Below are 23564 nucleotides of genomic sequence, written 5' to 3'. Positions count from 1 at the left end.
TTCAGCTTTATTTACCTAACACCTCTCTTTGCTAAGTGTAATTAAATCTTTGGTTTTTTCTCAGGAACAGTAACAGAGGTGTTACAGCAACCCCAGCTGCTCTTTTAAATACAGAAGTACAGTTCGTTGACATTTCCTCTTATAAAGTGTACGTTTAATTGCTAATGATTTTGCCAGGCTGGTGCTGACTTCAGGCTGAGCATTATCATTCTGATTTAACATTTCAGCAAATCTGGTTCAACTAATCGTGAGCTGGAAGAACTTGGCTTGCTCTGGCCATGTTTGTACTGACAAAAACATCCCATAACCATTTCCCTGGGGAGATCAAATGTCCTTTGGGGCAGGGATCTATCTCACCTACATCTTCTGGGCTGTACCATTTGCTGTTACCCATACCCACACCATTAACTGCATAAAATCTCCATTCTTTGCTGTTTTGGTGAAAAATGATAATGTGAATTCTCTGAAGATGATGAATCTGGGCTGAGCAGCTTCTGCCCCAGCACAGCTCCTATGAGGAGACACCTCTAACCTGCAGGACGGGTCCAGCCTTACCCCAAAGCTTTGAGTAGTGTGGGACAGCCACAGAGACACATTTTTATCCCAGGGAGGCACAGGAGGGTCAGGGTGAGGGGCTCTGCCAAACACAGACTCTGGTTTCTGTGGGCTGTGGCTGAGGCTGTGTGTGCTGAGATATGGTGAGTGGCAAGTTGTGTCCTCTCTAGAGCTGCTTGTAATGGCTCAGCCTTCCAATGGTTCCAGCATTTGGAACTGGGAACTGAAAACATTTCCCTAAAGTCTCCATTGCTGAGTTGCAGAACACACATTGTGGAAGGTTGGTTGGGGTTTTTTTCCCCATCTTCTGCAGTTTGTAGAAAAGTCCAAGTTTCACCTTTAGTAACAAAGAAAACGTTTTCATTTCCAGTGTCTGGAAGGATGTTAGAAAACACGAGAAGAGGGTGAGATGCCACTTGCCTCTCTACAGGTTGTGATGAATGAATACAATCAAGAACAGCACAGTCAAACAATTTTGAGCACCAGAAGGATTTCATAGACTCACAGAATAGTTTGGGTTGGAAAGGGCCCTAAAGACCATCCAATTCCACCTCCCAGGGACACCTTCCACTAGCCCGGGTTGCTCCAAGCCCTGTCCAGCCTGGCCTGGAACACTTCCAGGGATGGGGCATCCACAGCTTCTCTGGACAACCTGTGCCAGGGCCTCACTACTCTCAGAGTCAGGAATTCTTCCCAATATCCCATGTCTCCCTGCCCTCTGGCAGTGGGAAGCCATTCCCCCTGCAATGGGAACAGGCTTGCTGATTTTATTGCTTCTGCAAGAGCAAATTTTGCACACTGTAGATTGATAAATTAATGCTCAGAGTCTTCTCTGCACAGTCTGTGATATGGATCGAATGGTCCACAGGCACTTCTCCATGGGCAGCACTCTTCCCCAAGGCTGGCAACACGATTATTGGAAAACTAATCAGCTCTATCTGAGATAAATTGCATTTCCACCAATTATAGCTTAATTGTTGACAGATGGGAACACAGAAGGGAGATGTGTCACATCATTAAGAGAACAGGTGTATAGACAAGTGCCAGATTAATTGTTCCAGCCCATTAAATCATTGACCTTTTCAGCACACCCTCAACACTGAGTTCAAAGCTCTCACAATATTTCCAGCTCACACAGGATGATGGTGTTTATCAGCAAAGTTCTCAGGGCATTTTTAAAACACACAGACTCCAGACATGGACTCATTAGCCAGGAACAGCTCTCCTTCTCATTAAAATGATTCCTCTTCGTCTTCCTTCCCTGTGCTGGGGTTTGTTTTCATGTTTTTCTAGTGAAAACCCACACGGTGTGTGGGCTTTCTCCGAAGTGCAGTTTTCCCCACGGAGCATGTAGACATTCTGTAATGGCCCATATATTTAGGGATGTCAAAGGCAGGTGAAATCAGGACAGAACAACTCAGTCCTGGGCAGCTGGGCTGGAGGCTCCAGCTCGATTTGGGGCTTTGACTGAGATTTCCAGCTCCTGCTCTGCCTGGGATTTTCAATAAAGATAAATACTTGTGAAAGTGAGTCAGCCATGGGTGTCTCATTCCCCTAAATGAGTGTAAAAATGTGTCTCCTGCTCTTTTCCTGGCTGTGTAAATCAGGAAGCTGAGGGTGCAGCACGGACACATCACAACAGCTTTGTGGGAGGGAGCACAGGTTTGAGACAGTGATGCAGCACAAGCTTCATCTGTCTTGAGCTGTCCAAGCCCTGCTCGTCCTGGGTAACTGAGAACTGGCTCTAGATCTTGTTATTCTGGGTGTCCTGGATTGAAAAATGAAAGGATAAGATTTCCAGCTCAAAGTGGCTGTGATGATAATATTTGTTACACCTGGAGTCCCTGCCCTGCAGCAAGGAGCTGATCTGAAGATGTTTTGGCCCCTGGTAGTTCTAGAAAGACCAAGTGGGAAGGGAGGGAGACAAGCAGGAGGCACAAGGACGAGTTAATGCCATTTGTCAGCTCTGCAGCTTCAAACAGAAATAAAACTGATGCTGGTGATCAGACCTGTCTGTTCCCCAGGCCAGGCCTGGTGGTGAAATCTCTCCCTCCTTTGTGTTTCACCAGTTCCCTACTTATCCAGTTTGCCACATTAAATAACCATGTGATATTTAACTGAAATCTCCTTTTATATAAATGCTTTGAATCCACAAACTTGGTGGCCTTTATGGACCTATGGGGACAACCAGATAGGAGACAGGAGAATTGGGTGAAGTTCCCTCTCAGATAACAAGTTATTTCGTAAGGAAAAAGAGAAAATTTAATAAAAAATAGAGTTTATGTGAGATGGAAACTGCAAGAATCTCTTTGATTGATCAGACACCTTCATACAATCATCTTTTTCAATATACTTGGAAATGTCAGATTGCAACAGAGCAGCTTGTTCAAATTCCTGGTGAGTGCTGCAGCCTTGACCAGCATCCCTGGGAGAGTGTCTGCAGGAAAAGATGGAAATCCCTCCATTTCCATCATTCACTCCCCAGCACTGAAACTTGAACAGGGAAAAAAGTGAACCAAAGCCAGATTTTTTAGATTGCATATAAAACTGGAGGTTAGTACTGAAGAAAGTACATATATTTTTGTGTCCAGGACAGGGGAGGAGAGGAAATTTTTTTTAAATAGCCACAAAAGTAAAAAAGGAATTTTAGAAATGCCAAAATAAATATTTTAAAGGCTTTCTAAATAAATCATTTTACCTTGCATTTTGAACTGGGGTTTGTGGTTTAGAAAAGGTTAACCCCAAGTTAAACAGGAAGATTGAGTAACTCAAAGGCAAGTGAAATGTTTCATTTCAGTTGAAATTTAATATTTGGGGTTAACCCAGAACTTTTCCCAGCTTTCGCTTGCGGTTTTTTTGCCAGCCCCCTTCTCTTCTTTCAACCCCCATTTCCCTGTTGCTCCACCCAAGGCATTTTTCCCCAGATATTTTGATTCAGCCACACAACCCAGAGGGTCACTATCCACCCCACATCAGCGAGCTCCTCGTTTCCAGCTGTCCTTTCCACTGGCTCAGGCTGGCAGGAATTCCACGTACAGCCAGCACTGTGTCTCCAGCCTCAGCCCATCCACCTGGGAGGATTCCAGCCCCACTGGAGCTGGGGCTCGTTTCTTTGGCACAGCCCAAGCCATGCCACTAGAAATCCGTGTCAAAGAAGTCATCAAAGAGGGAAACTCTCTCTGTCTTGGTTCTCACAAGCGTGGGTTTGCAGGGAATCTTCTCTTCCCTCTCCCACTCGTCTGACCCTGTGCTGGAGGAGTCCCAGAACAGATCCCTTGCCCGTGGCTCCATGCAGAACCACAGGTCAACCTTCCCACTCCTGTCTGGAGAGAGTTCAGCCCTGTCAGGCTGCCTGGAGAGTCCTCCACCCCACGTGTTTCCTAGGGGAGAGAAAAAAAGTGAAGTATCATGGTTTTGCAGAGCTGCTCAGTCACCTGGAATTCAGCTGGAAATGGCTACAGACAAAGAAAATCCTGAGAGCTCCCTGCAAGACTAGGCCCCATGTCTGGGGCAGGGTGGGGTACAACACGGGATTATATCTGGTGAAGTTACAGAGTCTGGCAACTGGCTTTATTCCCAAGGGGAAGAGAGCTGAGGTGAAGAACCACGAGGGAATAGGAAGCCAAGCTTGTTCCCCTTCCTCCTGGTGAAAGTTCACCTTCAGGCAAGTTTTTCACAGATTTGAGCACTTCTGGCCTCGGTGATACATTCCCAGCCTGTGTCAAATGTTGTCATGTGCAGGCAAAGCAGGACAGGGCTCATGCCTTGGACAGGTCAGGATGAAGTGGTGGCTGAGATCCACTTCGCTTCCCCCTTCTGTAGGGACAGTGGGAAAAAACCCTAAACTTAAAAAGTGATCAGCCTCAGTGAGCGTCACACTTACCCCAGAGAGCTCTCTGAAGCATTCCAATGCTTTGTCCTACAAACACAACTCCCAGCCTTCTCCCCCCCCAGCCTTCTGAACCTGCATCTTATCACTGCAGGAGATGGAGCAGTGGAAGCATCTTCCATAGGGAAACTTCTCTGGTGACATTTAGGAGGGCTGGTGAGTTTTACATCGCCCTGGAAAATTATTCCACTTACCAGGGTGGTCTTCATGAAAATGCTGATTGTGCTCAGCAGGGATGGGGTCTCGGCTTCTGGCACTGTCGCCTCTCTGGGGAGTGCCAAGGACATCCTTGGGGCTGAATTGCTTGGTTTTTTGCTTATTGATTTTCACCTCCCTGTGGAGATTCCGCTTCAGCTCCGCCTGGGTTTGAAAATGAGTTGTCAACACAAGCAGCAGAGGAGCAAACACATTTTAATGGCTCGACGTGGCCCAGCATTAGGGGGGTTGGCCCTGGAAATAATTGCACAGTCAAGTAGTTTAACCCAAGCAAATGGAATTTGCCAGACTGGGTACATGACAGAACATGACTGGGACAGGGAGTTTTGGTTTCTCCATGAGTCATGGCCAAATGAGGGCAAAGCGTTGGAAAAATCACAGGGAATTGCTGATCACAGGGGCCCTGGGGATGCTCCCCACCAGCCCTCTGCCTTAGACACAGGGAAAGCTTCCTTTCACCTTCCCAGCAAGAGGTCTGAGGCCCCCTGGTCCATAGGAGAGACACCCCCATCCCCTCCCCAAATCCATCCTGACGTTACCTCTCGTCGCTTGCGGGTCAAGTCCAGCATCTGAAGCTTGTGCAAGTGCTGCCTCCTGCCAGGGAGGGGGTTCAGGCTTTGCCCTCTCTTCTCCAGCACCTATGGGGTATTTAAAGATGCAAATAAATACACCTGCACTTTGTGAAAGAGAAAGGAAGAGCCACCAGCTCACAAACCCCTTGGGCACTCCTGGATAAAGGGAGTGAGCATCTCCCTGCATAGCCAGCTTGCAGGAATTCATCACAGATTTCCACTGTGCTTGCAGTTTATCCCACAGCTCTGAGGCATGAGGGAAAAAAACTTCATTAAAACAATGTATTTGTGCTTCTGCCCCCCGAGGTGTTACCACGTGGAGTTGGTTCTCCAAGTTAATCAATCTCATGATCCAAAGGGAAGAACCGCTTTTGTATGTTTGCGGCTGCAGGGGGTGTTTATGGCACACAGAGTTTGCAGCCTTGAAATCACACTTACGGAATTGTTAAGATGGGAAAAGGTGTCTAAGATCATTGAGTCAAAACGTTCCCACAGCACTGCCAAGGCCACTGCTAATCCATGTCCCCAAGTGCCACAACCTCACATCATTTAAATCCCTCCAGGGGTGGTGACTCCACCACTGCCCTGGTCAGCCTGTTCTAATGCCTGACGGTGCTTTCAGTGAAGGAATTTTCCCTAAAACCCAATCTAAACCTCCCCTGGCACAATTTGGAGCCACTTCCTCTCGTCCTGTCCCTTGTTCCCTGGAAGCAGACCCCAACCCCCACCTGGCTCCAAATTCCTTTCAGGAAGAGCAAGAATGTCTCTCCCTTCTCCCACCAACTGCAAGTGATGGGTGCTCAAGTGAGTAATTTAAAAACGTGTCTCTCATATTTTCAGCCTCTAAAATATTTAATATCCTGGCTCAGCAGGTCCATCTCATCCAGGGAATTGTCATGCTGGCAATTCAGAAGCTTTTCCCTTATTTTCATCCTCTCACCCACACCCCAGTGTTTCAGCTCAGTGTCCTGGGCTCAGCCAGAGACAGGAGCACAGCCAGTGGTTAAATACCAGCTTCTGCCCTTCAGGGTGCCCAAAGTGTGAGGGAAAGGAGCCTGCAGCCAGGAATGCCTTGTGGAAGGGCACAAATTCATGCACTTACCTTTGATTTTGGGCTTGCAGCCACTTCTTGCTGACTCCAGGGCTTTGCAGGAGGGATTGCTTGTGGAGGGATGGCAGGTTCAAGCCTCTGCAAGTCCAATATTTATAATAGTTAGCATTGCTCCTTTCTACACAATCATAAAACTGGATACAAAACTATCTGGACATTTTTCCACCTCCTATTCTGGCCCAGCAGCTTGGGATACAGGAAGGAGTTTGGCATCTCAGGGAGATGAGCATCATTTGGTCTTTCAGGAGTGGGCAAAACTGGGGGAATCTTTTGCATTACAGCAAAAGCAGCCAGGCCCCAGTTTGACAGCAGTTTCATCCCTGCAGGTATTTCTCTTTGAGCCTCAACAGCACCCAAGTCTCCATCCAAGACCAGAGTGAAGCCAAGCTGCAGCTCAGATTGCTTCATGGCAGAGCTGGAGCATGCAGAGGTGTCATCATTTAATTTAAAGTATCCTATCAGGTCATCAAAGGGCAGATCCCACTTAGAGGAGACCTAGAGCACCGTTCCCTCTGTCCAGCCTGTCTTTGCATTGGCCTAAATAAAACTCTTTCTGCAGAACTGTGCATGGTACAAAGTCCTTTTCTGGTGGCTGGTGGAACTTGGCAGAGACTCGCTCTGCAGGCTACTCTGAGCATGGATTTTTATCTTAAGGAGCAAAGATGCCTCCTTAAATCATAACAAGCTGGGAGGTGTTGCAGGGTCTTTTCATGGCTTGGCATTCATAGAATCACCAAGGTTAGAAAAGACCCCTCAGATCACCAAGGCCAACCAATCACCCAGCACCAGCACCGCCAGGTCCAGCACTAAACCATGGCCCTTAAGTGCCACATCTACACAGCTTTTGAACTTTTCCAGGGGTGGTGGTTCCTCCTAGAGTTCCCTGCTAGGATGGGAGCTCAGTACAGCTTCCATAAAAATTGAACAGGACATCATCCAGGACTTTGTCTCTAAGACCTGACTTGTACTTTGTTTGAGACACCATGAACTCCTTGATTATGAACAAGGGTCCAATAAATGGGGACACATCTCTGTCTGCACTGAACTGCTGCTGGATCCTGAGCTGTCATTTTGAATCGGTGCAAAAATGCAGGAGGGAAAATCAGCGTCATGTAAAGGGAAAATTCCCCACTAGTCCCCAAAGCCAAGTTCACGTCTCTTAGCATCAAAAAACCTCCACAAAGCTAAATATGAAACTGAAAATTTGCACTAGATGGCAGCATGTGACACCACAAGCTGTGGTCCAGGCTGGCATCACTCCAGGAAGACACCAGTGCAGGGTGGATGGAGGCAAAAAGCCTCCCACATCCCTCAGCTCATGCCCCTGCCCTGCTGGGGAAACCAAGCTTCGGGCTTTTGGGTGAAGTTCTGTTCCTTTTAGTTTTTGTGAGCCTCACAGGTTTTTGTCTGGAAACACTCACTGACCAAGATCCTCTAAAAGTCCTTGAGAAGGCCACGTCATCCTGCTCTCCTGCCTTTGAAAGTATTCCCACAGGAAAAGGCTTTTGCTGGAGCTATGTCCACTCCCTGAGAGCACCAGCAACAGAACAGGGTAGGATTAACAGAGTCTTTGTCCTGAAATGAGTATTAACCGTGTCTCCATAATACACAAGTACAGCCGTGATGGAAATAAAATCAGTAACTAAGAAGTTCCGTGCTGGGCAGAGGTTTCTAAAGGAAACTGTGATGCCATATGACAGTTTTCAGCATGTAGGTGGGCTCAGATCAGATGCTCCTGTTGCATCATCCCACCAAACCCAGGGACACATGATTCCATAGCTGGCGGCCTCCTCTGCTCTCTGAAGCCACCAGTGACACCCAGAGCCACAGCCCTGAGTGGAGGGGGCTTAAGTGACCTCGTTTGGTGGCTCTTCTGTTCTTTATGATAATAAAAAGATTGTAATCACAGCAAGGAAGTCTCAAGCAAAGCATCCTTGCTCCAGTGGGTTTGCTGTTCACAGAATCATGGAACCCTGAAATGGTTTGGGTTGGGAGGGACCTTAAGGACCAATCCCCCTGTCATGAGCAGGGACACCTTTCACCAAACCAGGTTGCTCCAAGCAGATTCAGGCTGGATATTAGGAAGAAATGCCCGTGACTGAACACTGGATTTGAGCTGTGGCCTCACCAGTGCCAAGAACAGGGGGAGAAAAAAGGATTTAAAGACATTTCTGAGCTTTAGTTATGCAGGGGTAGCCCTTGTGTGGAGGAAAATCTTGACTGTTAGGTCAGGTATAGTCATGGGGTTTGATTCTTGGATAGGAATGGATCAGGGAAGTGCAGGACAGGGAAACTGAGGGGAGTTTGGGCAGGTACAGAGCATGAACAGCAATTCCTGAAACCCAGAATGCTTGCTCTGTCTTTCACTATCCCCTATTGCACAGCATGTCTGTCTGCTCTATCATCTCTGCTCCTAAGCTGGTGCCTGACCCTTACGGGATGTTGGGCCTGAAGAGCCGAAGCCAGGCCCACACGGTGCAAGTTGGATCCTTTCTGCCCTCTTGGCCACACTGGCCCCATGGGAGCCAGGATTTGGCTGCAGGTACCCAGACACCCCAAAGGACAGTGGGACATCACAGCCAAGGTGGCCCTATGTCCCACACACGTCCTTGTTGGATGTCTCCAGAGCACATAAAGCTGGTGATCACCCAAAAGTAGGACTTCCCCCTTGTGTTGCTGTAGGATATTTGCTTCCCCCACCGTGGTGCTGTGACACGTGCCCCTGTCCCCAAAACCCCACTTGGAGGAGTCAAGCAGAGCAGCTCCCAGGGAGCTCCTCACACTCTCCTTACTTGAGGCCTTCGAGGCGGGTGCTGTTTGATGATGCTGGTTCCATCCTTCCCCGGCACGGTGTTCAAAGAGAGGGGCCCTTCAAGGTTAAAGAAATGGATGAAGTTACTTTTGGGTGACCATCAGCTGCTTAGGTGCACTCAGCAATAGATTTGTGCCCTGGATTTCGGCTGGCACGTCCCACTGAAGTCCCTGCCTGTGTATTCCAGTAACACATGGAATATTCTGTGGGCTGCAGAGATAAAGTGGGCGTAACTGTGTCTGTGATTTCTAACAAACACCCATCACGTACTCCTCCAACTTCCCTCTACAGCCACTCACATTCCCAATCATGACCACCACCATCCTCGTGTCTCCTGTGGCCTCTCCCAGCCCCTGGGACTCGGGTGGCCAAGGGACTCTTCTCCTCCCATGCCCTGTGACCATCAGCTGGCCAAGAAATCCCTGATCTCTGCTGCCTTCCCGCTGCCTGCCCTGTTAAAGTCAGGCACAGGCAGCAGTTTGGGTTTTTTCCTGCTGCTCAACCCCTGAGGCTTGATTATTGTTATTTTTTGGTGGGACTGAGCAGTACCTCTGCTGATTTACTGACTCTGGCAGAGCTGAGCTGTTGCAGCAGGAGTGGGAGGGCTGTGCTCAGGCGAGTGGTGCACTCTCAGACCCTGGAAATCAGCCCAAGACAATGTGTCACCCATTAGTGACCCCATTAGGTATTAAAGCAGAGCTTTCTCTGAGGCCTGGATGGGGTCTGGGCTCAGGTCTGTTCTGTGCTGGTGCTCTCAAGTGGACACCACTGCCCCTTTTGTTCTTTTCTTGCACAAATAAATACCTGCATGAGCAGAAGTATTTCTTTCAAACAACAGTTTACCTGTTTATCTCACCTATTCACCCCAAAAAACTGTCCTGGTGCGATCAAATGACATTTTTTACATGGAGTTAAGTGAGGTGGGGCTGAGCAGCTCCTGCTCCCACATGGTGGGAGCCCTGAGATGGTCACAGGGGAGGAGAGTTGGGGATAAAGTGCAGGAAGAACATAACAGTTGATGCCAAATTTAATAATCATATCTAACAAGAAAAGTAATTCTTTTGAAGGTCAGCTTATGGGGGACTTCCTTGAACCTCATGGAGGATCACCAGGCTGGGCTCCTGGAGAAGAGAGAGAAGATAATCACAGAACCTAGAATGGTTTGGGTTGGAAGGGACCTTAAAGATCATTTTTTCCCAACCCCTGACAGGGGCAGGAACACCTTCCACTATCCCAGGTTGCTCCAAGCCCTGTCCAACCTGGCCTGGAACACTGCCAGGGATGGGGCAGCCACAGCTTCTCTGGGCACCCTGTGCCAGGGCCTCAGCACCCCCACAGGGAAGAATTTCTTCCTCCCATGAGGGTGTTGGGATATGGAGATGGTGACTCCATCAGGTAAATGTTTGCTGGGCTCTGCAGAGCCCTGGCAATGTTTAACCACTGAACAAAGCTGTGGCTGCTCCACACATGCAGGAATGGGAGCCTGAAGGGAAAATTTTCAGGAAAGAGGCTCCTCTGGAGACAAATCTCATCTGCAAGGAACACGTGGGGAAATAGCTTGTCAGAGCAAAAGGGAGTTCTGGAGTATTGCCTCTATCTGCAGGGCAGGTGAGTGCATAGGGAATTTCTGGGGCAAAGGGAAAGGTAAAGAGGTGGTTCCTGGACCTGGGAACAGGGACACGACACAGGGAAGTGGCTGTGAGAAGCTTGTCCTGGAGAAGGGTACGGCTTTGAGGAAGTTATTTCTCCATTATGAGGTCTGATGGTTTGTGTTGTGCATGTTTGGGGTTGTTTTTAATTTTTCCCTCCCATCCTATCTGTGCATGTGGCTTGTAGGAGATTTGCCCTTACCCTCTGCAGATACAGAACTGGGGGCTGAGGGTTCACTGTGCCCAAATCTGCTCCCCCCAGAGCAGGGAGCAGCACCAAGCCCCAGCTCAAGGCATCCTTGTGACTCCTGTTTTTCACCCTTGCACTTCAGCAGCAGCAGATCCTCCCCTCTGGGGGAATCTGGATTTTAAATAAGCCAAGCTGAACCCTCATAAACCAAATAAAACCTATTCTCTTGGAGGCTTTGCTTATTTAGACAGCAGCTTGAGCTAATACATGGATCAAGTCCTCCTGAGCATACTCTTCTTGTTTCTGAAAATGGAAAGCAATGGAAGATTACATTTACTAAATTTTTTATAAAACACACATTTTTAACAAGCATTTGTTAAATGCCCAGTGATAATTTTCCAGAACAGGAACATTTGGTTGTTCTTGTTCTCACTGAGTACTTAAACCCTGCTCTTCTCCAGCAAGACCTGATCTGTATTCTCCCCAAAACCTCAGTTCCATGAATGTCACTGCTATCATGCCAGAGATTTATTTGCTTTCACTGCTTCCTGATGTCCCCTGATGAAAGATCCTGGAGGAAATACCCAGCCTCTGGTGAAGCAGCAGTGCTTAACAATGCTTGGCGTGGGTCAGAAATTGATTTTTGGGGAATGGAAAAGCAGGGAGGAGGATGCTGGGGCTGCAGATCCTCCTCCCTCTGCCTCGCCCTTCCTCCCACCCCGTTGGTTTTCATGGATGTTTCTCCCTCCACTCCCCTAACACTGCTGTGGGAAGCATTTGTCACCATCCAGCTCGTTGTGAAGAGGTGCACATCCACTTCCAGATGGATGCAAACCTCCTTCCTCACCTCTGGGAAGGATTTGGGTATGGATGGAGCTTAAAGGCTGAGGGGAGAGGCTGCTTGTAGGGAAACACACACAGCCAGGTCTGTCTGCCTTCTTCTGCTCCTGGCTTGGGAAATTTGTCATTGACTCCAGTTTTACCTGCCCAGAATCTAATTCTGATTAGGGCAGTGATAACGAAGTGCTTGGCAGGAGCAGCTGAGTGGGACAGGGGTGTGATGGCAGTCACAGGGTGGCTGGACAAGGGCTTGTCTGGACACAGGCAGGTGCCAGGGCAATGCTGGGGAGTTGGGCAGTTTCCAGGAGGTGACTGATGGGAGAGCAAGGAGCTGGGATCTGGGCTTGGGTGAGCAAGACGCTTTCCAAAACAGTGGAGCAGGGAAAATAAGTTTTCCCATAGCTAAAACATCCTGGAAATGGCAAAAATGGCAAAAAACTGAGGATGCAGAACAGCACACCCCCACACCCACCCCACACCGCAGCCAGCAAACGCACAGCCCCAGTGACCCCCCTGGCCCGTGACATTCCAGCGGTGACCCCTCACCTGCAGAGGCTCTCCCGTACCAGGTCTCCCGGAGAGGTGGAAGCTCCAGGTGGAAGATGGGCTTTCCCCATGGTGCCCCACTCGGGGGGATGTGTGGGCTGGGCTGTCCTGGCACACTGGGGAGCCGGTGCAGGGCAGCCAGAGCGGGCACATCCCCCTGGCCGGGCACCGGGGCCACCTTGGTCACCTTGGGGTGCCCCTTGGAGGAGCTCAGGCCCATCGTGCAGAGCCAGGGCTCTGAGAGGAGAAGGAAATCCCCTCATGCACCATCCTCCCTGAACGTGGAGAGGGATCTTTGTGAGCGACTCAGAGCCCAGGCAGCTCCCTGCCAGCTCCCACGGATGTCCTTCCCACCTTGGTTAAACATTGACCCATCCCCAGGCATTCCCCCGCTGGGACAAGAGGGGGCTGCTGCTGACAGAGAAGGGGAAAGCAGCTTGGGAGCCAGTGCCAAACCCCAAAGAAGATTTGCTTTTACCTACAAGTGATTTTCAACCAGGACCACCACCTCAGCTGGGTGTGAGGTATTTCTTCAAGCAGCTCTTTTGCTAAATCTTCAGGTTTTGGAAGGAAATTCAATCCTTGGAGCACCAGAAGGGTTAAAATGTCTCCCATCCTGCATGGGAGAAACAGCCTGGGAATGAGGCCTGGCCCAGGAGCATCCTCCACCTTTACTCCTGCTGGCTGGGGGCACTGCTGGAAAAAATGCAGCTTTAGGACAATGCTAACTGGGAATAATGGTCAAAGTGAGTGATATTTGATAGTTCATAAAATCATAGGATCGTAGAAGCGTTTGGGTTGGAAAGGCCCTTAAAGATCTTTTAGTTCCACCCCCTGCCATGGGCAAGGACACCTTCCACTAGACCAGGTTGCTCCCAGAAGAAAATATTCATCACTGGAGCAACCCAACCAGCTCATGTTTTCAGCCACAAAGCACCAACATCTCTCGTGACTTTGCTTTTCCCAGGTCACCCAGGACATGAGGGAGCACAGCAGCCTGGACTGTATATTTTCCTTTCAAATGGAAATGTAAAATCAACACCCTGCTTCCCTCCCGAGTTTCTCAATGCTTACTGTCTATTTTTCCTTTTTATTTTAATTACGCTTCCCCTGCTGAGAACAGGTCATTCCTGTTAGGCAGCTTGGGAAAATCATGAATTAAATGCAATGATGGATGTGTGGGAGCAGTGGAAACCCACGTTCAAAGTGGATGTTAAAGCCAGTGCTCACGGTGCTGCATTTGGTGTTTTACCCAGGTGCTGCCAAAATCCTGACAGGGTCCCCCTGCTCCCCACACTCCCCAATCCCCTCTCTTGTCCACATTTCCTTCCCACAGGGCTTTACTCTGTAAAGCAAAGAGGACCAAGAGCAGCAGGTGAGGGTTTGGGGTGGGGGAGAGGCTGCAGGAGGATGCCCTTCCTGTAGACCACTGGGGCAAGCTGAGATCCTGGTCAGGGATGCTCATCCTTCTCTTTAACTGGGGGTTATTTAATGCAATAGTTATTTTATTTTACCTATATTTAAAGTTCAGTGAAATTCCTGAGTCCTGTGCTGTAGAAACATGGGGCTGGAGCAGCTTTGGTCCCATACAGTGCCCTTAGGGACAGCTCACAGTTCTTCCCAGCAGAGCTGGAAGAATTTAATCCCTTTCTCCCATCTAATTTACTGCTTTAAACTCTGTAAGTGACGATGATCCTGCCAGAACTGGACTTCTCAGCAAATTTCTTGCAGTCAAAATGAAATCATTGACTCCTAAGCGCTCTGATGCCCTTTCTTTAAGGAAGATACTGGGAAAAGCTCAAGGGTAGGGCAGTGCCATGACTTGGGGCAGGGCATTTTCACACGGAGGGGCAGAGTTTGTTACTCACCTTCGCACAGAGCAAAGGTGAACCAAGGGGAGGTGAGCCAAGGGGCACCGCTCTAACACCCAGCTGCAGCAGTGCATCACCTCTGCTTAAAGCTTCTCCTCAAAACTGAATTTTAAATCACAAAAAAACCGTGGGCAAAGGAGGAGATGGCGAGTGGGTGGAATGGATTTTAGCCAAAATAACGCCTGGGCTTTTATGCAAATCCCCAGTGAGTGAAGTAGAAACAACCCCAGCAACGCGAACAGGCTGTTGTTTATCCTGCTTGCAGCACATTCAGGCAGCGACAGTGTGAACAAACGGGTCAGCAAAGAGAGGAAAATAACGCAGCACGGCTCCCCTGGATGGGATACAAACTTCTGTGGCTGATAGAGCTTGTTATTACACATCTGTAAGGTCAAGAAACACGGCTTGTTCCTCCCTCTGCTCCTTGTCGCCGGCATTGACAGGGGGCATTCATCTTATCTCAGCCCAGGCTGGGGACATGGGTGGTGCTGATAACACCGTCCTGCTGCTGGCTCGCCGAGCCCTCCAGAGAGGGCAGGCAGTGCTGGGGATGCTCGGGGAGGGTTATTCACAGCACGTTTTGTTTTCCTTCCAGTGATAAGGAGAATCTGGTAACGCAGCTGCCAGGTCAAAAGCGGCACTTTCCTTGGGAGACGGTGCCACAGAAATGGAACCTCACATTGGTGGGGAGGGCAGAAGGGGGTCACTTGATGGGGGTCATTATTGGTTTGCCGTTCCTCTGATGGATCACAAACAGCATCAGGCCAAAGAGCCCCCGTTTGTTGTCTGATTTCTTGGGTTTGATGGGTTTTTCTCCAGCTGAAAGGCTGAGCTGAGCTCCAGGGAAAACCATTATTTCCATGCTTAATGAGGAATTCAAACTGGAAGTTGGGCAGAGGCTGAATGAGGGGGCTCCAGGTATTGCTGGGGATGATGAGCACCCTCGGAAAGAATCTGGGAGCAGATTGCCCAGAGAAGAAATATTCCCATCCCTGAAAGTGTTCAAGGCCAGGCTGGACGGGGCTTGGATCAACCTGGGACAGTGGAAGGTGTCCCTGCCCATGGCAGGAGTTGGAATGAGATGGGCTTTGAGGTCCTTTCAACCCCAAACCATTCTGTGAACATCAAACCAAAGCAGGGCTGCTCTGCTCAAGCCTTCCTTGCTGGGATTAGAGTCTTTTTAACACCCAGTGCCCCTGGCCATGCAATGTGTCAAGCATTCCATGAAACCTGACTCACACATGAGGATTTCGCACGATTTTCCCTGCTGAACTCCCAATGAGGTTCCTTAAAGGATCCAGTCCTGGGCCTGAAGATGCTGCCATGAGGTTGCTTGCCAAAAAGTACTCATCAATGCATACTGAAAGTTTTGTTTTCCCCATGTGTTCAGCTTGGCAGGAGCTAAAATTTCAGTAAAGTCCCCAAAACAATCTAGCAATTTAAATGAATGTATCAGCTTCAAAACTGTGGGGAGGGGCCAAGCTGCCCTGTGCTGGGTGCTCTCAGCCCATCAGTACCTCCATAATTAACTCTTCTGGAATATTTCTGATGTCTACCTCCTCTCAAAAGCAGCAGACCAGGAGCTGTAAGAGTCTTGTGTGTGTATCCAAACCTTACAGGTCTGGATTGAGGGCACAGGGGACAGTTGGTTGGGTTGGTTTCTGCAGCCCTAGCTCTGGAGCCATGTGATGAAAGAACACAAGTTTGTGGGGTTTTTTAACATACACAAGTATTTTGTCTGCTGGGGACAGTTTAGACATGAACATTAAAAGATTAAAAAAACATTCAATAGAAGAGTCAAATAAAAAGAGTCCAATAACTTATTATTTACATGATTTTTTTTCCCAGGCAGAAATACCATCAAAACCCACCCCTACTGGCTGCTAATCAAACTCACAAACTGTGGGCAGGAAAGTCAGCAGAGCTCAGCAACCTGTGATGCTTTCCAGTTGGTTTAATTCTTCCTTTAAAAAAAAGGGGGGGAAAATGTTTGTCTGCCTATCAAGTGCTCTCAAATAAAGACAGTCTTGAGTGGTCAGTCCCAGGAATGCTGTAAACCAGGCTAAATTACACATCAACAGGCTTAGGGAAGGGATTGGATTTGGCTTTTGAAAGACTTTTCCACAGTGGAGGTTAAGAAAAATACTCATTTGTCCCGAAGCTCTAGAAAACAGGAAATGGCATTTCCCAGGGACACCGGCAATCCAGGGTGTTCCATCTCTCCTGAGACTTCTGTAGCTCAGCTGGGAGTGCAGCTTTTCTGGGAGAAAATGAGGTAAATAAAGCTACTTTTTGCTTTACTGAAGGCACCCAAACTCCAGCACCACTTCCAGAGAGGTGGTGTTGGAAAGAGGCACAGCTCAGTGTGGTCTGGGAGGGGACGGCTCATGTTTTGCACATCATGGAATATTTATTCTGATAATAATTGGGAATATCAGTGTGAACATCAGTGCCTTTCAGAAAGGAACTCTCCAAAATGCCAGGAGAGGTTTGAAATGCTTTTCTAAAACTGCTACCTTGCTGAAAGGGCACTTTATTGAAAGTAAGTCAAGACGTTAGATTTTGAGATTTAGTTGGAAATATCCAACATTTGTATCCTCCAAAATGACTCTACTTGTGCCAGCAAAGGGAGATAAATGATGTAAACTTATCCACATTTTAAACCCACCAGTTCAGCAAGACAAAAGCTTAAATGTTTATTACAAAAGATTTTATTGTCGTTATTTACACCCGTTCCTTGTTAAGTGTACAAATGTAAACATTTCTTATAGATGTATTTCTCTTATCTTACAGTTCATCCCCTGCTCAGGTTGGATGACATCTTTTTAAGCATACAGGTGGTGAGGAAAGTTAAGCTATATTCACAGAATATACATCTGCGTGCAGGGAGAGTCCTCCAGCCCTACGCCAGCGGGATGGACACTGTCCCGTTGGCTCTGCTCCTGCTCCTCGTGTGGACACTGGATTCTGTCATGTCCTCGGTGTGATCCTCACTCTTCTTCTCTTTCAGGCTGTTGATGAACCTCAGGGTGATCTCGTCCCACTCCTCGGGGAGCAGCATGAGCAGGAACCCGATGCAGATGATGATGGTGGCCCCCAGCCGCACGACGCTGAAGATCATTTTGTGCTTCAACAGGTCCACGGCTGGGAGGAGGAAAACAACAGCATCAAACCTGCAGCAGGATGGATGGCAGCACCAAGGGCAGCCTGGCACATCCCTGGCTGCTAATCAAACCATGGGCTGCACTCTGGTGTCACACTGGCCTTGTGGCTCTCAAATCTCCAGAGGGAGCAGCTCCCTGAGCCTAGGGAACAGCTCTGACCTGACAGTGCAGCACTGGAGGTGCCACATCTCCCCTGTCCCTCACTGCTGTGGGCAGGATTGGAGGAATCCAACCCTGAGGGGTTGGATTAAGCCTGAAGATGTCCATGGTGAAGGGTCTGTGAGGGAGCTGGAGGGGCCCAGCTGGCAGAAAAGGAGGGTCAGGGGGAACCTTCTTGCTCTCTGCAAGTCCCTGACAGGAGGGGGCAGCCAGGGGGGGGATCGGGCTCTGCTCCCAGGGAACAAGGACAGGACAAAGGGAAAAGACCTCAGGTTGGACCAGACTGGACATTAGAAAAAAATTCTTCACTGAAAGAGTGGTAGAGCACTGGAACAGAGCAGTGGTGAAGTCACCACCCTAGAAGTGTCCAAAGAATGAGTGGACATGGCACTTCACTTTATGGTTTAGTGGGCACGGTGATGGTTGAAGATTGGACTTGATGATCTTGGAGGTCTTTTCCAACCCTAATTAATCTATGATTCTGTGATTTCTGCTCTGATAGAGAAGGCCCTTTATGGTAACTCTATCTACAACAGGCTGCACCAGCAGAGTGCTTCCTCAGGCGGCAGGGACCAGGGATGGGGAGAAAGCAGCATGTGGGGCAGAGAGCTCCAGGTGCCTCCAGGCCCAGCCTGAGCTCCAGCACCAGCACCCACAGCACACCTGAGCCCTCAGGCAGCCTCCTACAGACATTGTTTCACAGATGCATCCCCCTAAAACCAGATGCGTTCTTGTGCTCAAACCCCCAGAGGGATGAAGCTGAGGAGACTGAGGAGCAGAGACAGAGGCTGTTCGACAGAACTCTGGAGAAAATTTCCACCCAGCAGATTATTTAGGCAATAAACTGCTTTCTGAGTGCCCATGGGCTTATCTTCCCAGCAGCAGTCGTGGCACTGGTACCTGCATTTCCAGGGACGCTGAGCACGGTGCCGATGGAGATCAGGATGGGGTAGGTCAGCACCACCCCAACGTTTACCAGGATATTGAAAGCTACGGAAAAACAGAGAAACAGAGAAAATAATACACCAGAGTGAGACGTTTCTCCTCCACCTTGACCCTACAGGTACAATACGTGGCATTAAGTATCCACACCACAATGAGAGAGTTGTCACAAAGTGATTAATTTTTGGTTTTTTCTATATGAGCAGGAAATTAAGGGAAATTCTTCACAGGGGAAAGGGGAGAGCTGTATGGCCTTTCACAAACTGTAAGACTGAGGTTATCACACTCATATTCCATGGCTTTGCCCAGGCTTTAATCAGGTAAAAACAACCTGGCTTGGTTTTTTGGTTTGTTTGTTTGTTTTTACATGACAGCATTCCCAGAGAGCTCCAATTTCCTTGAAAGATTAAAAAAACCCTTAAAGTTTGCTTAAGTTTCCTTAACCTGTCCTTGAAAGATTAAAAGCAAACTTATGTTTGATCACCCACCACCCAGTCCTGCTGCTGAGTCCCCTGCATAACAGGAACACGAGGCTGCTCCACAAGGTTGTTCCCTCATGGTTGGGTTTATACACTTGGGTGATAAATTATCCCTAATTTTGGTCCCCTAGGAGCTCAGAGGGCAGCTGCAGTTGTGGTTAGAGCAGTTCAAGGCGTTCCCAGCAGCTCAGCTGCCAGCCTGGCCACATCTCAGGACTGGATGGGCAGTGACATTCTCTTTGCTGCCATTTAATAAATGTGTAGCAAGACAAAAACCTCTTCAATTATGGAGTAACAGAGACTTTACTGAAGGAAAGGCTGTTGTTTTATGTGGAAATTAAAACGCCCCTGGGTTGAATCCAACAGATACTTTGCTGGCAATTGTGGCTCAGAAAGAGGGAGCCTTATGTGAGCCCTGCCCAGAGCCAGCAGCACCCCCAGAAAGATGTCCCAGCACTGGGGGTCCCCCTGTCAGTGCACAAACATCCCCCAGGAGCTGGCTGGGAACATGCAGACCTTTGAAATGGGATTCACAGCAGCCAAGCTGTGCCAGAGACAGGGGCATTGGTGTGGAACTGCAGTAGGGATGAAAAAATGGACAATTAGTACGGCTGCTTCATGTTTACTCCCTGCTATTACTGTTAATTATTAAATATTATTAATTATAACTATGCTTACGTATCAATTATTAATTATATATCAATTAATAGTAATGTTTCATAAAGTGTAATGAAAAATACGAATCATTTCTAAGGAGCACCAGTTTGCACTGGGACCAGAATTAATCTGTGAGAGAGCTCTGCTGCTTAAGGGGACAGGGGGAAATTGCTTGTGCCCGAGGCTAGTTTTGCAGAAAAATAAATACATTTTTTTATCACCTACCTAACCAGAGACCAGCTACTCCACACAGGTAACCCCACGGCACAGCAGAGAAGGGGTACCAGTACTCCACTTTTGTGAAGTACAGGATGATGGGGGTGATGGAGATGAAGATGAAGTTGAAGAAGCCCAGGGTAGACACGAAATGAGCCGCCTCCCCGAAGTTAGCACTCCCAAGAAACATCTTGAACAAAACCTGGAGATGAGAGGAGAGAGGAGAGGTTTAGACTTCATACCTATCATGGAAGCACTCCATTTCCTTGGGGAGAGTGGAGCAAAGCACAGTATACCACAGCCTGGCCCTTTTCCTGCACAAGAGTTCTGCAAGGGGATCTTTGGTCAGATTTGTGCCCTTTCCTGTGTTTTAGCAACGTGTCTTTACCACGGGGATGGCTGAGTCTGCATAACCCCAAATGCCACGAGAAACAAGTGCAGAAGAACCCAGGAAAAACCAAGAATAAACCAAGGACCCAAGGACACACCATTCATGCAACAAATGTAGAGGATTTGGGCTGAGTGTGGCACTGTTGGGACTTGGGAGAGGACTCCAGTGACTTCCACAGCATGACCCTGCTTTGAGAGGAAAACCAGCCAGGAGGGGCTCACTCTGTGAGAACTTGTCCTCTATGAGCCTAAATTCATGAACTTTGAGTGACTTGTGAATGGCCACAATAAATTTATGAGTGAGATGAGCAAAGTCCAAAACTGTGAGGGCAGCTTCTGATCCTCACTCCAAATTCACTCCAAACTTTACACACGCAGCTGAAAATAAACACAGCCACACTCAGCCCAACCTGTTCCTGAGACACATCCCTGCCTTTTCCATCCCTCACCTTCCAGAGCAGCCACTTCTTCCAAGCAGAGGTGTCTCTAATGAATTGCCTGTGCCAGGCTCACACCAGGGCTCAGAGCCCAGCATGTGCCAGGGAGCTGCAGTGCAGACCTGGGATGAGTTGGCCATCCCTGCCCAAGGAAAGCAGCATTTCCCTGGCTCCCCTCCCTGCTGCACATGGAAAGCCCCTTTGAAACCACCCTTTGAAAGCCCCTTTGAAAAGTGCTGATAAACTTCACTGGCATGATTAAAAAATGACCTTAAACTCCTCGTGGCATGGCAGTGGAGATTTCATTGAAGACTCATCAAGAAAAGCCATTCTGGGTAATTGGCAGGTGACAACTAATTACCCTCATGGTAGACTTCCTGACATTGTGACATCGCCTGGTCACAACACGAATGATGCAGGAGTGACGAACAGAATAAAACATTGATTTCACAGCGATTCTCCTTGTACTTGTGTCTTTTTAACAGCCAGTGGTAATGAATTTAGGAGTGCCAAGAAACAGTTGTGACCTACCTTATACAATGCAGACGTGGAGGCTGATCCCACAGCGTAGGCCACCCCGATAATTGAATCACCCTGGAAACCATCAGCATATGCCATCATGACAATTCCTGTGATTGCCATTATTGCTGCCACTATCTGCACAGACAAAGCAAAGCAATGTAAAGCTGAGATCATCACTGGGAGGGGCTCCTCACCAGCGTCACTACCCACTGGCTCTGACTTGGAGCTTTCTTGTTTTCCCTTAAATGGGAAAGATCGTGGGAGAGATGTAACGCATAATGAAAGTGTGTGCACTGATAAGGAAATGGACCTATCACTGCAAATTCTGCTGGGGCCTACTGACAGAACATCCATTATTATGTACTTTGTCAGCTGAACCTCCACCTTGGAGAGGCAACTGCAAGATCAAGAAATTTTAAGACAGACTGTGCTGCACAACAAGAGAAATACTTAGCAATGCCACCAATTTGACTTGAAATGCAAACATTAGATGGCCAAACATCCTGGAAATTTAGTCCAGGGGAATGAGCCCTGTATTTTGGAATAGCAGGGTACCACAGGGAGCTCTTCCAGATGTTTTGGCCATGCCCTGCCATCTTTTTTTGGACAGACATGACCAGATTTCTTCATGAAGCCTTTACCTTTGTGCTTAGGTTTTTGGTCTCTTTTGAAAACCCCAGAGAAAGCATCTAAGGAGCTTCAAAGAAAAAGAACAGGAATCATTAACTACAGAGTATCTGAAATCCTGGGTCTTGACTCCAAGAACCTTAAGGAAGTGGTGGAGAGCCCAAAGTGTTTTATTCTTTAAAAAACTCCCCCTCTCCACCTAATTGCCCTCAGCAGGTAAATGTGGAGTGTGAATTTCAAAGACACTGAAACCCAACTTCCATGGAGTGCAGAGGAAAAGGCGTCTCCTGAGCCAGTGCACAACTCCTGAGCCAACACCAACGTGACATGGGCGCTTCTCTTCTTGAGAACTTCACTGAACTTCATTGAAGGAATATTTAGTCCTAGATAAATCTAAGCTTCAGCCCACAGACTTCAAAGGCATCTTGATCCAAACATGTGCCCTCCTGCAGAGCAGCCTGACTCTCAGAGCTCACAGTTTTACCAAGAGTCCCAGAAAAACCACTGATACTAATCCCAAGCAGATGTGAGCCAGACTGAGGCATTAAGCACAAACAGTCCCACAAAATAACTTCAGCGGAGCCAGTCAGTAGAGTAAAACTGTTTTTCAAGGGACACACCGGACAGGGACACATGACAGACTCAGGTGAAGGTGTTCCCACACAGGGGACAATGGGGAACCCAGAATTAACTCCCAGGGCAGGGCTAATCTGAGACTCCAGGTAAAAATGTCAGTGCTCCTAAATCCCTTAGGTATCCAGGCCAACATCTTCCCAGGAAAAGTCATTTCCTGGGCGCAGCTTTAAGTCCTTTCCCCTCACCATCAGCCCTATTTCACCAGTCCTTGAGGCACACAGGTGCCCCCTCACACGGCAGTGGCTGTGCCAAAGGCAGAGTCACAAACCCCACTGCAAGTCTATATCCCACATTACTTACATGTGGAACACCCCAGCTACAAGATACAGGTGAACAAAGCTGCCACCTAAACCTGAAGGTATCACTGATAGCTCCAAATTCACCGTGAAATGGCAGCTGAAATCCAGATCCCCCAATGCTGTGGGCTGGAGGCACCTCCCAGTGGTGTGATGAGATCTGGGAGGGCTTTAGCAAAAGGGGACCAGGAGGTTTCCCCCTCCTCCTTCCCAGGATAACACATTCCAGCAGTTGGGCCATCCTGGGAGACACCACAGAAGTCCCAGCCTCGAAGCAATGCCAAATGACAGCCAGGACCCCTCGGACATCCACAGCCTCTCCTCTCAGTGCCCAGAAACGCCCCCTGCCCTGCCAGACTGCCTGGCTGGATCACCTCAGGCTGCACCACACGTCCTGCCTGGCACAGAAATTCAGGATTTCAGCTGTCAGCTGGAGTATTTCCAGCAGTGTGTCTGTCTCAGAAGGCAAAACAGAAGAGCCCAATGTAGTAATCCCCTTCTTCCAAGGGCAAGGATGGAGATTTAACTCTTGGCGCACTCACTGCTCACTCATTTCCTTGTGTCAGTGAAAATGAGTAGATCCATCATCCCCTTTCTTCCTGCCATGAAAAACTCATTCCCAGTCTGTCTACACCAATTTTAGAGAGCCAGTTTCCTAATTTAATCAAGTACTTATAAAGCCAAGCACTTTTTTGTCCCTGAAGCAACTAAAATGATGGACACATGTGGAGCAACAACACCTCCTGAGACCTAAGTAAGACCTGAAACTGAAAACAGCAAAAACATTA

The 23564-nt window shown here is 48.5% G+C and overlaps 2 protein-coding genes across 6 annotated transcripts in view; both read right to left on the bottom strand.

The window, feature by feature from the left end:
* Positions 1 to 3341: 3341 nt before the first annotated feature.
* CCDC198 (coiled-coil domain containing 198) lies at positions 3342 to 12700 on the bottom strand. Of its 2 annotated transcripts, XM_042048274.1 has the most exons (6): positions 12381 to 12700; positions 9136 to 9212; positions 6335 to 6421; positions 5200 to 5298; positions 4639 to 4804; positions 3342 to 3935 (listed from the first exon to the last, which is right to left on the bottom strand). In XM_042048274.1, the coding sequence occupies exons 1-6, from the start codon at positions 12598 to 12600 to the stop codon at positions 3691 to 3693; spliced, it is 894 nt and encodes a 297-aa protein (XP_041904208.1). In that variant the 5' UTR covers positions 12601 to 12700; the 3' UTR covers positions 3342 to 3690. The 2 variants fall into 2 exon arrangements, with proteins under 2 accessions (XP_041904208.1, XP_041904209.1); XM_042048275.1 differs by lacking the exon at positions 9136 to 9212.
* Positions 12701 to 16922: 4222 nt separating this feature from the next.
* The window catches only part of SLC35F4 (solute carrier family 35 member F4), a 113095-nt gene continuing 106453 nt past the window's right edge, over positions 16923 to 23564 (bottom strand). For all 4 annotated transcript variants that reach the window (XM_042047624.1, XM_042047625.1, XM_042047626.1 and 1 more), the window contains 4 exons: positions 21227 to 21352; positions 19878 to 20070; positions 18475 to 18564; positions 16923 to 17395 (listed from right to left, as the gene is read on the bottom strand). In XM_042047624.1, coding sequence (XP_041903558.1) covers positions 17154 to 17395; positions 18475 to 18564; positions 19878 to 20070; positions 21227 to 21352 — 651 coding nt within the window. In that variant the 3' untranslated portion in view covers positions 16923 to 17153. The remainder of the gene's footprint in view (positions 17396 to 18474; positions 18565 to 19877; positions 20071 to 21226; positions 21353 to 23564) is intronic.

Source organism: Corvus kubaryi, unplaced genomic scaffold, assembly GCF_017639235.1.
Source record: "Corvus kubaryi isolate FWS band 111438036 unplaced genomic scaffold, C.kubaryi_AGA036_p1.0 66, whole genome shotgun sequence".
Classification (NCBI taxonomy): domain Eukaryota; kingdom Metazoa; phylum Chordata; class Aves; order Passeriformes; family Corvidae; genus Corvus; species Corvus kubaryi.
This window is presented reverse-complemented; position numbering and strand designations above follow the sequence as displayed.